The sequence below is a fragment of the Plectropomus leopardus genome, chromosome 5 (genome assembly GCF_008729295.1).
Source record: "Plectropomus leopardus isolate mb chromosome 5, YSFRI_Pleo_2.0, whole genome shotgun sequence".
Classification (NCBI taxonomy): Eukaryota; Metazoa; Chordata; class Actinopteri; order Perciformes; family Serranidae; genus Plectropomus; species Plectropomus leopardus.
Window position 1 is genome coordinate 18,656,839 of NC_056467.1, and position 15,092 is coordinate 18,671,930.

The 15,092-nt window shown below is 39.5% G+C and overlaps 2 protein-coding genes across 3 annotated transcripts; one reads left to right on the top strand and one right to left on the bottom strand.

Moving 5' to 3' along the window:
* The first annotated feature begins 618 nt into the window (after window positions 1-618).
* Window positions 619-2,737, top strand: si:dkey-202l22.3 (7 transmembrane receptor domain-containing protein). Its single transcript, XM_042486955.1, has 3 exons — window positions 619-1,081; window positions 1,352-1,749; window positions 2,510-2,737. The coding sequence occupies exons 1-3, from the start codon at window positions 619-621 to the stop codon at window positions 2,735-2,737; spliced, it is 1,089 nt and encodes a 362-aa protein (XP_042342889.1).
* Window positions 2,738-8,962: 6,225 nt separating this feature from the next.
* gpr184 (G protein-coupled receptor 184) lies at window positions 8,963-14,873 on the bottom strand. 2 transcript variants are annotated; one of them, XM_042487282.1, is made up of 3 exons: window positions 13,951-14,873; window positions 12,897-13,352; window positions 8,963-10,590 (listed from the first exon to the last, which is right to left on the bottom strand). In XM_042487282.1, exon 3 carries the CDS (start codon window positions 10,546-10,548, stop codon window positions 9,514-9,516), a length of 1,035 nt encoding a protein of 344 aa, XP_042343216.1. In that variant the 5' UTR covers window positions 10,549-10,590; window positions 12,897-13,352; window positions 13,951-14,873; the 3' UTR covers window positions 8,963-9,513. The 2 variants fall into 2 exon arrangements, with proteins under 2 accessions (XP_042343216.1, XP_042343215.1); XM_042487281.1 differs by lacking the exon at window positions 13,951-14,873 and having other exon boundaries at window positions 12,897-13,619.
* Between the last annotated feature and the right edge of the window lie 219 nt (window positions 14,874-15,092).

The window sequence follows — 15,092 nt, forward strand, 5'->3', positions numbered from 1 at the left end:
ACAAATTTAAACACGCTGACAGGCTCCTGCCGAAGGGCCCAAAATGAGTCGCACTTTCATGTGATTGGCCAGCACTCCAGAGAAGTTTTTAAAGGGCCAGTTACTTATCTCTTATATCCGGTCACATTTGGTTTATGTAAATACATTTTGAAATATCAGTCACTGAGATTGATTTCGCTGCAAAATTACAATGGCAGTAAATTTGATTTTATTTGTGACACTTATTGCATTGAAAGCTACTTTTAACTATAATCATCTTTCCAGAAACAGTGTCAATGTTAGGACACTTTTCGAACAGAAATAGTCCTTAAATAAACTTTACTTTTGTCCTCACAGGAGAAACAATAAGCTTTTCAATTTTTGGTGTTGTTAGAAAATCAGCTGGAATATTTGAGGAAATGTATATCATAAACTGTGAGCTGTTATAAATATGTGTCACTGACATTACTGAAAGACAATATCAGTAACATTTTGACATGTCAGTTCTCTATCGATCACGTGCAGATGAAAAATATTGATTATCAGAAACCTGAATATAAGGTTTGATTACTTCGTGTAGCACTTATTGAATTATTGTTGATAATGCCTTTTCTTAATTTAAGGTTGAGCTCCAGGGACATGGATCTCTTCGTGGATGAGGATTTCAGTATGACCGGTAACATCAGCCATAACAAAGGACAAGAAAGACTTCAAGGCAGCCAAGGCCAAGGACTAAACCAAAGTGACCCTCTGGATGTGTTTATAGGCATGGAGCTTCTTCAACATTTCAAACCTCTTTTCCTGCCTCTCTACTGCCTGGTAGTGGTTGTGGCTGGTGTTGGGAACTCCTTTCTGCTGGCTTGTATTTTGTGTGACAAGAAACTTCACAATGCCACCAACTTTTTCATTGGGAACCTAGCAGCTGGTGACCTGCTGATGTGTTTGAGTTGTGTTCCACTGACTGTATCTTATGCCTTCGACAGCCATGGCTGGGCTTTTGGGAGACCCCTCTGCCACTTGGTTCCCTTGTTGCAGTGTGCCACAGTGTTTGCATCAGTGCTTTCACTCACTGCCATTGCTGTGGATCGTTACATCGTTGTAGGTGAGGGGCATAGCACTATTTTTTACTCATGAGAAGTCTGTTTTAAAACCCGCTATTTGTAGAATTTGAAAATTTGGTGTCATCAATAAAGACACTGAGGTATATAGGCCTAATGCATACTTACTAATGACTGACATTATTCTTCTATTATTAAAATCACCAGAATAATTTGATAGATGCTATATTTATATAAAAGCATGGTGTCTTTAATGTGGCAAAGAATTTACTGCTTACATGCTTTTATCTATGCTATGCTTCTTCCTGTCACAGCTCACCCAGTGCGAAGGAGGATCTCTGTTTGGGGTTGTGGTGCAGTGACTATAGGTGTCTGGCTTTTATCTCTGGCCTTGGCTGCACCTCCGTCTCTTTACACACGCTATCTGGACCTGCGACCCAGTGGCATCGACATGGTAGTGTGCGAGGAATTCTGGCCAAAAAGTGGCAATCTGCGGCTGCTCTACTCCTGCTTCATTCTCATAGCCTCCTATATGATCCCACTACTGTCAGTCAGCGTATCATACTGCGCCATCACTGTCAGCCTAAAACGCTATTCAGTGCCTGGGGAGCCATCTAACAGCCAGCAGCGCTGGAATCAAAAGAGAAAGAAGACCTTCTCTTTGCTGGTGGCCTCTGTGCTGGCTTTCGCCCTGTGCTGGCTGCCCCTGCAGGTGAGTCCAGACTATTAGATCCTTAACTGTGAGTCAATCTGAGCCTAACCTGTTCCATGGAATTTGATGAAGATCTTGATTTAGGAGATAGGCTAGGGAGGAAATCTAATTTACATTCCTTTGCAGCCATCTGCGAGGAAATCATAAACTCAACATCAGTAAAGTGATAAAAAAAAAAAGAGTGAAGCTTTAACTGTCCATGAGATGATATCTTATACATCATTAACTGCGGAACATCATCATCAGATACATTGTGTCCACAAAACCAGCATTACCTCCACAATGAGTCTTGCAAGAGTTTAACAGATTGAGGGAAGTTCACATTGCAGAAGGACTGCACAGTTCTGGGGCCCCATGTCACAGAATAGTTTCTCAAACACTGCTTACATGCAAATGATAAACAGTGGTAGCATCTCATTTGCAGTTTGTCATGCATTTGACTGATTTTGCTGGGCTGCAGGGGTAATAAACATGACATTTGTTGTGATTAGTGACAGAAGTGAAAATAAGCAGGAAGAAAGTATCTAAAGTTAAATAAAAAAATGCATGTTACAAATTTGAAGTTGCCCCCTGACTATCAGGTTTTACAGACCAACATTGAGCTATTAAGTATTAGCAATCAACCCACATATTATTACGTATTTAGTTAGACTTTTTTTAAAATCATACACTAAGTGGCTTTAAAGTGTTACTGTGTAATATTTGGGAGGATTTAGTAGCAATGAGGCTGTAATGCAAGCTTTTTCTTGTCACTGTGTAGGTGCTGAACCTGCTGCTTGACCTGGACCTAGAGTTCCACATCATAGGAAAGCGCTACATTAATGTCTTACAAGTCTGCTGTCACTTAGTGGCAATGAGCTCTGCGTGTTACAACCCCTTCATCTACGCCTCACTGCACAGCAAGGTCCGTATGCACCTGAAAGGCTACCTCTGCCCTTGCCGCAATTGTCCGAGAGGGATGGTTCAAAGGGCAACATCCAGGGGCTGATTTCAGACTGTTCCTACAATGATACAACTGCTGTAGAGGGTTTCGACATGCAATGCCCTACTCACAAGCACCTGAACTTTTAACACCAATGATAATGTGTCGAGGAGAAAGTAAGGCTAAACACCCTTTTAAACCAGATTTTGCCATGCTTTTAAAGCATTTGGTCTTCTCTTGTACAGTGTCACCAGAGGCAGTGCTAAATAAGGCTACTTATGACAAACAGGTAAAGATGCAGCTCCAGACCAGACTGGGGATCAACCCATCCACTGGGATCTCTGTGTTTTTCTTGGACAACCGAAAAGTTGGCAAAGAAACTAAGCAGATCCTGCAGCTTTAAAAAGGCCAGCAGGAACAGAAACACATCCTCAGGCTGAGGGGTTTTGTAGCAGACATGCTGCTGGAGGCTGAGACCAGGGGTGGCTCCTCTGTTTACAAGGCCTGGTTATACTTAAACAGTAAATGCTTGACTTCAGGGAGCTGACCGCAGAATGAACTCTTCTCAGCAGACCTGGATTCCAGACCAAGAAGAGGATGTGCAAAAGACACAATGTGATTGTCTCATTTCATCTCTGGAACTAAATGTTTGTGTATTAGAATTCGTTATGTAATCTCTTGTATTCTACATCATCTACATTTTGCTGAATATATTAAGTTGAAATAAGCATTGCCTACTACTTTTAATGTTAATATGTAATTGTTGCTCTCCATGGGTTGGCTCCACTGTCTAACTTTGAGTGTCATCTGTGCACATGGATAAATAAGTTGTGTTTGTGGAGAAGATTAATATGTGTCGTGCTATGAGATTAAATCTGCAGCTTATATGTTACCTTCAAACCTGTTTATAAAATGTAATCAATATCAAATGCATACATGTCTTTCCTGATAAACAAAGTCTCAAGTGTTTTGGCTCTGTCTGGAAAAAAGGACTGACACAATGATTAACTTAATATTCAGAGCATGAACGATAAAGTCACTGCAAGCATCACCGTGCCACTGCCAGTCTCACTGAGCTCCCATCAAGGATGATTAATGCTTTCTTAATGCCCTCTTTATGTTTTTCAAAGCCTGGGTATCACGTCAATCTTTTAACATGCCTCCTGTTAAAAGACTCAGCGAAGAACTGGCTGATGTGATCTAAATTACATTAAGTAGCATTCATTCTGTTCACTTTTAATTCAGAATTCTGTTATTACTGCTGCTTATGATTAAAAAGGATATATTTTCTTATGTTTACTGGAAGGGTTGTAACAATGCATTGCACACATTATCATATGCAGGGTAGATTGTCCATCAGCAAACCCAACCTGCACTTTAAAAAATGTCAAAACCCCATTTTTTCAGTCAGCCAACTGGCGCAAACTGAAATAGGCTACTCGGTAGTGCAATCTAATAAACTCCTGCTCCCCAGCCAATGCTGCTGATTTCAGATTACTTTGCTGATTGTTGCTTGGTCGCCTTGGCTTTTTATCTCAAAGTGGACCTTGTGACTGCATTCAGCTCAACTCAATTTGATTTTTGCTTTGATGCTCTTCCTGAAAGGGTCTGCAAGACTTATAGTTTTGTGTTTTCTTTTTTCTGAAGAAGGGAAGTCAAGTTGTTTTATTTCAGCTTTCTCTAATGCCATAATGTCAATCTTCAGTGAAAACCCTGCATCCTGGTTTGAAATGTTTAGTACTTTCACATGCAGCTATTAAAGTTTAAGTTAAGAAAAAAAACATCCTTACAACACTCAAAGACACATCAGGACATTGTGGGTGCGGATTTTATTGACAGAGGTGGTGGTGGCGGTGCTTTGAGCAAACAATACATGTCATCACATTTCAGACAAATATGGCTTCACCCTAATTGGTGCATGGCTTTTTTTCCCCAAACTGAGCCCCGCCCACTTCAAACCAGTAAGAAGATCTCACTGTTTCTCCCACAGACACAGACCCCAGCATAAACTTTGCATTCAGATGATGTCATGAAAAGGTTTTTTAGATTTTCTGAATATTTTAAATTAAGAGGTGTTTCCTATGTTTTTTTTTATCTATGTCTTCACAGAAACAGAAATTCAGATGCAGATTTTTTTGTGAATTTAATAAGTCACGCCCAAATCTCACATGTCAAAGCTCTCTATTAGCTCTGAAAAAAAAAAAAAAATGTTCAAAGAGTTTTATTATACAGACAGACCACAAAAATAAGTTCCACATGACTTTACACCTGCCTATAAATAAAGTTGGCTTAGTTGGTTTTCCTTTGTGGTTTCTTTTCTTTTTTGCACATGTGTGTGTAAGTGCAACAGACATAACCATAATTCTTTTTTTTTTTTTTCTTTTTTTTTTTACAAGCTAAAATACACATAAAGAAATAAGGACACAAACAGTAAATGTGTGTCAGTTATTTAGCCAATTACATAAACCACTTGCACTTATCAAAAAGTGTTGTATTTGTTTTTATTTATTCATTTATTTATTTTATTATTTATATTTTTACAAAAAAGCATATATATAATTCAATGTCTGAAATAATTAGCATGTATTCATTATAGCATCTGCACTATGAATATACAAAATGTTCAGTCATGTTTGTGGTTTCATGGTCCAGTTTATTTGAAATCCTGGCCTGCAGTATATTTGAGATGTCCCATTTTTTATGTAATACCTTTTCAGTCCATTAACTTGACTTGGAAAACTGATCACAGCCCATAATTTTAGGTGGTTTTGTAAAATCAGTTTGGTAGCCCAGGGGAACAAAGTAGTCTAAATCTTTGCTGTATGGAGCTTCCATATAAATATGTAGCAAATGAACTGTTTCAGCTCTTGGGCTTATCCAAACAGCTGAAGTGGTTGAAAAAAAACTGTCAGCACACTAATCTTTATAGTTCCAAATAGGGAAAGAAAAAATATATCATCTCCACATCTTGGATATATTGGAGTTATTTTTTGTGTTGTTTTTCTTTTGCATTTTGCATTTATGATAGCCTCATTTTAGCAAGACTTCTGACAGTTCCGTATAAAATCATCATTTTTTGTTACTGATGACTATGAGCCTCAGAATAATAATACTGTATTATTGGATTTTACCACCCACAGTGCAATCATTTGGCTTTGACTACACTGCACAACATGTTTATTTTTGTCCTTATTGACAACAATGATGAGAGTCTGGGTACCTCTGTAATTTTAGAATCCATGGTAATACAGTGATATTACTGCTTCCAACCAGCTAATGAAAAAAAGGTGTGTTTTTTTCATTTTTTTCTATGAAAGATAGCTGGATACATTGTAGCCACTTTTTCCCAGTAGCCACCTGTGGTACTGAAAACAAAAAGGTATTTTTCCCTCTACAACTGTCTTACAGGACAACTCAAACTGCAAACAAAGTCAATTATTACACTTTCTATTGTGAATTAATTTAAATTTTTAGCCATTTAGCAGCCCAATTATGCAAACCAACACCTTAATAATAATAATAATAATAATAATAATAATTAACAATTAATTAATAATTAACAATAAGGGTTGATTTGGGCTGTTGTATTTGATTGCATTTTACAAGTGCACCTAATAAAGTGGCCAATGTCTGCTGTTTGGTGGACAGCTGGCGTACAGAAGTTGAATCAGAGTTCTTCTGTTTAAAGCTGGCAGGAAATAAGGTTGATGAGAATTAGAGCAACAGAAAACCAGAAGTAGTAGGGCTTACACTGAGTAATTTGATGTGAACAAGAAACACAAATGTACCTAAAAAAAACCCCATCTATTTCAGTCATTAATGACATATTTGAATAAGGTCTTTAAATCAAGCTGTGGCAGCCTGCATGACTGTAGTTCCAGTAAACAATGAAACATAAATGTGTTTTGCTAATGAAATATAAAATCTTATGATAAACCCATTTGGGTTTGTGGTTCAGAAATGCATTAGGACAAATTGAGTTTGATTATCAAGACTTACTGTTTCATTAAAGACGCACTTAATACTACAGCTAGCAGCAGGAGAGCAGCAGTTCAGTGCACATACTGATTAATATTTAGCAGTGATTTCTCATTATGGAAGGGAAAATTGATATTTATTTTTGGTTTATTTTATATATTATATATTATATATTGTATGCAGCCCTGCATTATGTGCCTATGCCTCAGAACAGCAAATCAATAAAACCATATTGGTTGCCCAAGGAGTCTGGCTAAATCCTGAGTTGGCTCATTAAAAGCTGTGTCTAGAGAAAATGGATCTGTAATATCTTGGGGCATAATGCCACAGGATGATGAACTGCAGCTTTGGGTAATTTCTTCCAACTTGACTGCCTTTTAACATTTGCAAATATGGAGTCAAATCACTTTTTCAAGTAGTGCTTCTTCAAATTGCCTCCAGCTTGGATAGAGTTGAAGGGAAATAATAGAATGAGAGATCCTCTTCTGAATTCATATGAATTTCTTTGGCTTTTATTCCATGATGACTCCCTCATATAAGATCTGCCACTTGATCTGATAAAAATCAAGAATCTGATGTGTCGTATCACCAGCCGTGGCTTGTTTTAAAAAACTGGAATTATTCTATAATTTCCTTTTTGTCGACAAAACGGACCAAAACTAACAATTCATTTGTCTATCTCTCAAACTTTTCAACCTCCCTAAACTGTCTGAGGCCCGTACTAAAGGAATACATCTTGAAAGGTGACCCACATGTAGTTTAATTTGCTTCTTAAAAGTAAGTTCCTAAAACAGGTGAACACCGCAGTTTCATTACTCAAACAAAAGTAAATGTTGTGTTTGTTTTTGGGAGCATTTTCAGCTGGGGATGAACACACGCTATGCTTGAGTGAGTATTCCTGGCAGCAGGCCGATTTAAGTGGAACTGTGGACCCAAAATAAACTATAATGCCTAAATTCACTATATTCAAGGGACATTTTTAGTTTTTTAAATAGATTTGGGACAACAATAAAGGTCTTTCGCACAGAGGAATAATCTTTGTCAGGCTTTGACTACACAAACAATAGTTTTGACCAGTTCATTGGTTTAGTTCTTTTTATGTGATTTTGTTGAAATTTAAAAACTTTTGAATATCACCATCCTTATGAGTTTTTAACACTTAGCAGCAATAAGCTTTTTGAAAAAACGGTATACCAACAGATCATGTTTCTATCAACATGGTAAACCAACACTTTAATAATACGGAGTTCACTCGCAACATATATAATTTGTTTTGCTAAAAAATCCATTCATTGTAAACTGGAAAGAAGTCGTGCACCAGAATTCGTATGTAACCCATATAATGATGAGCCAATAACTTGTGTATAACCCATGAAATCAGAAAGGCTGTGATCACATGACCAACACGCTGACAGTAGTAAAGAAGTAAGTGTAAAGAGTGAAAGTCTGAGTAAGTGAGGCAGGTTTCAGTGTTGAATGGGTCAAACAACCACAGGACTTTCAACCAAAGGACTGGTGTTCATAACCTATGTAAATATAAGTGAACTTTGACGTATTTTAAGAAACACCCCCACAATGTTTTTTTCCTAAACCTAATACATAAATTTTCGTGAAGTACATAGTGTGCGGCCACCATTCATGGGGCACATACAGACGGTTGTACAAGGATACGTTCATCCAGGCAGCACTTACATTTCCACTTAAGTGTGCTGTATTAAAGATGAAATATTTTAGTGGTCTGAGTGTAATTTTCTGGAGAAGGCTGTAAATGCTGTGTCCTGTATAAAGAACTCAGCAGTAAGAGCATTTAAGAAAGATAACATGTTGTTCAAACCTTGACAACCTCAGAGTTTATAACGATTTATGCCGAGCGCTCAGCTAGTGATGTATCAGTATGTACTAAAGCTCTATTGATGGATGAGAGTGCCACTGCATGAATAATGGACAATATGTGACAGAAAGCAATAACAGCCCTAATGTTGCTGAGTCACTTTCCCATCCATTATTTGATTTTTAATTTTACCTTTAATTTACTGTCCGAGACATTGTGGGAAATAAAACACTCTCTCTCTCTCTTATACACACACACACACACACACACACACACCTCCTTATTACAGGCCTTCACCCACTTGACGCCTGTGTAGCACACAGCTGTGCTGGATCTATTATTATATTTATGTGTGATACTAATGACAAAGTGCCTGCATGGGCTTTTCGTCTCAAGGACTTCCCTCCCTGTGGAAATGTATAAACAGCGACTGCAAATTGATTGTCACACTTTTGCTACATAAACAACCAAAAAGCCAGGCATCTAGTCAAACCACCGCTTTATTTGGATTTACATTTAACATCTTTTACTGATGGTTAGACAATAAAGGCACATGTTCATGCTGATAAAGGGGGGGGGGGGGGTGGCATGCTGTGGAATCAATTCCCCTTTAAGCTATACCAGGGCCACACAATTACAATCACAACATCCTCGTTTAGATTGGAAGGAAAACATAAGTGCTCTTCAACTACAGCAGTGTCCAACCTCACATCACAGGGGGCTGCCACTGAAGATCTCTTAGGAAAGCAGAACCTGGGAATACAATCCAATTACAATTCGCTGAGATGCATGTTACTCAACCCCTTCTCTTTGCCTTACTGGAAATGAGGAAAGAAAAAAAACAAGGCAGCAATGTGGTTTTCTCAAAGTTCATCTGATTGTCTGTACATGAAGGGTTGATTATGGAATATATAAATATTCACTCACTCTGAAAACCTAAGTTTAAACAGCTACAGTATTATGCATAATCATGTATGCACATGCACACACATATAGGCACAAGCGCATTTATCCACCCACATTCAGCTCACTATTATATTAAGTTACTATTAGCCTTTCCTCTGTTGTATGCAGTCAGAGCACAGTCCCCCGTCTGTGTCCCTCTATGCCTCCTCCAGCACAGCTTGACCTCCTCCTGGACTCCATTACTGACCAGCACATACAGCACAGGGTCCACCACGCAGTTCAGACTGGACAGGGCCAGCGTACATGAGAATAAAAAGTGCATTTTTTGTTCAAACTGGCAGTAACTTCCCTCACGATGCACGTTATCACTGTTGTAGAAGACCAGTGAGCGTATGAGCAGGAGAATGTGATATGGAGCAAAGCAAAATGAGAAGATGCCAATCACCCCAAAAGACAGCAGGCGGACCTTCCTCTTAGCCTGAGCACTCAGGCCGGGGCTCTGTCCTACAGTGGCCAGCACCCTCCAGTAGCTCACTGCCAACACCACCAGGGGCAGCAGGAAGCCGATACCCACTCTGAGCAGGTTGAACAAAGCGACTGGCTTTGGCATGGGGTAAGTCTCATAACAACGGTCATTGTTGTTAACCTCATCATGGGCGTCAGTAAGATTGTCATTGACCAGCACCATGATGTGCAGCGCCATCACTACAATGTAAACAGTGGCGCACTGTGCCCAGGCGTACCGTGATGTGCGGTGGGTCTTGGAGCGGAGTGGGTACGTGACCACTAGGCAGCGGTCCACAGAAATGCAGCACAGCAGGTAAATGCTGTTGTACATGTTGGAGTAGTAGAAGAAGCCAGCCACATTGCAGGACATGACACCTAGCTTCCAGTGGTGGTCCTGCCGGTAATAGTTGATCCAAAGGGGCATAGTGAAGATAAACAGCATATCAGAAATGGACAGGTTGAGCAAGAAGATGCCAAGAACGTTTTGGCGCTTCACTTGTTGTAAAATGGGGCACAGGGTGAGCACGTTGAAGATCAAACCAAAGATGAAAGCCAGGATGTAAACGGACATCAGGAAGTCACTGATTACACTGTCACCAATATCTACACACACCGAAGTAAGGTTTGTGGTTTGTAGTTTGACTGTGACATTCATTCTTCTTTAAGGCTTCTTTCTGTTTCCTGTTCAGAAATTTAACTGTAAAAAAAAAAAAAAATTAGATGAGTTGACAAGGATGCATAAGCTTACGATACCATAAAATTTGTTGTACAGTTTAGACATTTTGTACTCCCCACCCTATTTCATGCTTCAGTGAGTTCAAAAGATAAAACCATTCAGTTGTCCTCTGATGCTTGTGAGGTGAGGTAGTTTGGCTGTGCAGCATATGGTGCTTAGGCAGAGTCAAAGGTGCTCCCTGACGATAACAGTTTACACCCACAGTACAAACTGAGAGCCAAAATTCCCTCCTCAATGCTTCAACTGCTCTGCCTAGAGAAAACAATTCATGCATTTTCTTTCATATTAGTCCTGGTTTTATGGAAACAGAAAGCATTTAAGCACTAATGCCCTATGTTGATGCTGCTTTATGTTAAACTGTCCATAAATTGCTGCACTTATTTCCCTGAATGGTCTGAATCTGTGTGGCAGACAGGAACTTGCAAAGTGAGCATTTGCGTTTTTTTTTATTGCAGTCGGTGAAAATCAACTTAAATCTTTATGATTCTGCTGAAACAAACAGACTCAACCAGTTATTGCAAATTTAAATACATCCTTACAGAGAATGGCTGACGATCCAGTTTAATGTCCGATGTAGCAGCCTCCAGGACAAGAGGCATTTAAACGTGGCTTGGTTTGAATACGTAATGTGTTCTTAATGCCCTGTATGAATTCATCATTTCATTCCTTCCTTGATTTACACTATGGACGTGTGATCATTCCCAGTTCGTCACAGAGCTGTGGGTGTGATTCCTGTCTGTTAGACAGACACATCCCAGTAAATAGTCTGGATGCTTCCTGATGAAAATGGCACAGAAAGGCCAAAAAGGTTTGGCCGCACAGCTAAATGTCATCACAGAATGGTTAATGAAAAAGCCACAGTGTAGCTCCCTGGAATAATTTACCACATTTATGTGGCTGCTATTTGTTATGTAAAAGAGCCCCCAATAGCTTTTTTTAATATGTAGATTTTATTCTGTCAATTTCCTGTGTCTCTGAGATTTCAGCTCAAGGAAATGAAACCTGTGATCTGCGTCTTTGTGCCTTTTTTTCTGCATAACAGTGTCATTCTTTGGTATTTGTTTCCTCTCTACCTTCTGTTGTATCGCTTAGGCTCGGCCCTGCTGTGTTTATAGGCTCAGGAAGCATCTAATGCCATTAACGTCTGGGCAGAGATAGGCTATTCCATCCAAACTCAATAATGGAGAAGCCATTTAGAGACAGACCATCCTTAGTGAACAATAATGTGTTCTCTCTCTCTCTCTCTGTGTGTGTGTGTGTGTGTGTGTGTGTGTGTGTGTGTGTGTGTGTGTGTGTGTGTGTGTGTGTGCTTGCTTTTTTGTGTGTATGCGCATGTGGAAATAGGTTTGATTTAATGGATTATTCATAAATTATGTTTTAAATAATTTGGGTTGTGAAACTGCACTGTCTGCAGTATCGGAAAGTTTTGCTCATGAATTTGAGAACCTTTCTAAAATTTTTTGTAGGGTGTTGTTTAGTCATCAGTCTGGTTGCTATGACTAACCACACATCTTCCCCTCTAACTAACAATGGGCCCAAACTGTGTAAAAATGTTTCATCTCTACTTTTCACATTTAATATAGGCTTATATCTTCTAAAGCATTGTTTCTGTATTTGATCACATAATCCTAATACATGTCTATTGTACACTGCTGGTCCAAGCTACAGGCTCTTCGTCTGGGGCCAACTATGTGTTTGTTAATATCATAAACCGAACTAAGCCTTGTTATTACACAGCCTTGTCACCAGTCGAGCTTTGAAAGAGTGGAACTTCAGCCTCTTCCCTCAAGAGGAATGTTGTTTGCTTTCCAAGCAGATGGAAAAAATATGATTTATTTTAGGTTTTATTGCTTACCTCCCTAATACCAAAGCTATGCTTCAAAGTTGTCACAGTCCACCTGTGCAATATATTCTTGTGATTTTTCAGCTTGCCAGACATTTTCTAAATGTACTCTCCAGCCTTTTGAGGTGACTACCACTGGGAGAGCAGCAGGAAAAATTCAACCCTGCAGAGAATCAACATTTCTAGCCTAATTATTTCTGCCACGCAGCGTCAAGCATACCATCTCTCCCCTGACAATAGTTGACTGTGGACTTAAAGAAAACTAGCAAACAAAGTGAGGTTCCAAATTAATATCTCAAAAACCCTGCCTGTGAAACATTAAAAAAAATTCCTCATGTGTTTTACTGTTTCACTTTTTTTTTTTCAAGTCTAGTATAATTTCTCAACATCTTACATCCAAAACTGTAATCAATGATGACCTTACCTGTTGTTTTTTGGTAAGAGGTGTGTCTTAATTGTTAAGCAAAGCTGTCCAGCGGATGAAAAGTTTCAGACACATTCCGGAGCTGCTTCAAGTTTGATCAGTCGAGGAGGGTCACAGGACGAGCTTCAGAGAAGAGACTCTTCAGAGGTGCTGACATGCAGGCAAGCTTCTATAGTCCCACATGGTACTCTCGAATATTACTCGATAATCATCAGCTGACACAATAACCACAGATTAATCGTCTTCTCTGTTTACTGTCAGATGACTTGCCGTTGACAGCCACAGTTGAAATGTCAGCATGAGTGGGTAAGGGATGAGATGAAGTGCAAAAAGGGGAAGACACATGTAGGAGGAGGGAGGTTTGGTTTTGCACACGTGCACGGAGGAAGTGCACTTCAGGGGTGGGGAGACACACCAGACTGTGGTGGATCAGATATGATGCAGATGTTAATACTCCTATGAGGCAGAAAAAAAAAATGTTGAAAGAACCGTATACAGGGGAAACTGAAACTGTGTGAGCAGACAGTCAACTTTCGCACAGATGTGCTTTTTGTGGTGAACTTGTGTAATTATTAACTATGATGTGTCTTTTGTTTTACTTTTTTGGAACTGAAAACATTCTTTTTCCTCAAAGTAAATTCCCATTGTCACACAACTTGTGTTCTGTTCTCAGTGTAATGAAACTAAAGCACTTTAAGCGTTTCACTGCTATAGACAAAAAAGCCTGAAGTATGGATGTGAGCAGAGCAGATTTACATGTTATGAGTTCTGTACCAGGCAGTGGTATGAACAGTTTGGTTATCAGATACAGTAATTTGCCCAGAATAAGCCAGTCAGTGCAACATCTGAGGCTCTTTTCATGTGAATGAAGAGAATCCTTGATGGGTGCCTGCAGTCAGTCTGTTAATGTGTTGAATAAACATTTACACAAGCTGTGAATGTTATATATTTTCCTATGAGCAAGGATGCATACCTACAGATATAGCTGAAGGGGGTACAGGGGAGGAAGGTTATAAAGAGGAAATGCTTCATACTATTTCCAGATGACGCTTACCATAAAATATTTTAAAAGGGGCTTTCTTATCTCACCTCCGCCTTCACTCATCACCTTTTTTTTCTTGCATTTATAGAAACTGAGTGAGGGTTTCAGAGTCTGGCTCTGAAATGAAAAAACGAAAGCAGGGGGTTAGTAAATGTGTTTGTGGGTTACTGTTCTAGTTCAGCCAACAGGTCAATCTAGGTAATCTTTGTTAAATCAGGAGATACTTATTCTGAGTGACTGAATATGTATTTACTTACATGTGCACAAAAGCATGGGACATGTGACCAGTCTTTGGTCATTAGACCCCATCATGATTCACTTATGTGAAGGGGGCGGTGAAACTATAGTAGATTAAGGAACTGTGTTCAGGGGTGTCATAGTGGGACCCAGGGACCCAGTGGGAGGGGGGAGCCCTTTGAAAAGCGTGCAATAGAAACTTTTTTTTCCATTGCTTAAAATCGTATGTAGTTATTGGAGCCATGGGTAAATTAACCCAGTAAAACCTGAGCAGAATGGCTTGATTTTGAACGGGAGTGGCGGTCGCGAGGAGCTGGAACTCACAGGAAAAGGCAATGGAAAAAACACACAAAAACAGCAAGAACAAGAAGGTCTTCGTAGACTAAGCACTGACACTAGTTGCAATGCGAATTTCCAAAAAGTGAAGCGGCCTAATCACATGTAAGGAGGTAACAATCTGGCACCGGGGCCAAGTGAAGCAGCAGACTTTAAGCCAGGGTTGATAACTGATGAGATGCAGGTGAGGAAGTGCACCGTGAGCTCCAACACCTGGAAGCCACGCTCAGCCCCTGCAACACAGCCAAAAAAGGGAACCCCGCCACAGCACACAACAAAACACAATCCCAGGAATTCCACCCAAAATATAAGCCACCCATTTCTATTTGTTTTTACATTTGTTTTTACATTTCCCCCTATTTTTTTTATTATTAAGCTTTATTATTTAGCTTAAGGCTTAATAGGGTTAAAATTGGCTGAAGAAATCGGTTAAAAGGCTGAACATTGTATAACAGAAGCTTTCTGAGGGACCTCTCACCCCATAAAGGCCCAAAGTGCTTTAAGTCCAGCCTAGCACTAGGTGACTGCATTTGCCACTAGAGCACCACTGATGTATACTGTCTGTGTCTTTCCCCAAGAAA

Coding starts and splice junctions, on each gene's coding strand:
- si:dkey-202l22.3 (XM_042486955.1), top strand. CDS start 619: ATGGATCTCTTCGTGGATGAGGATTTCAGTATGACCGGTAACATCAGC. Junction 1,082..1,351: donor GGATCGTTACATCGTTGTAG/GTGAGGGGCATA, acceptor TTCCTGTCACAG/CTCACCCAGTGCGAAGGAGG. Junction 1,750..2,509: donor TGTGCTGGCTGCCCCTGCAG/GTGAGTCCAGAC, acceptor GTCACTGTGTAG/GTGCTGAACCTGCTGCTTGA.
- gpr184 (XM_042487282.1), bottom strand. CDS start 10,548: ATGAATGTCACAGTCAAACTACAAACCACAAACCTTACTTCGGTGTGT.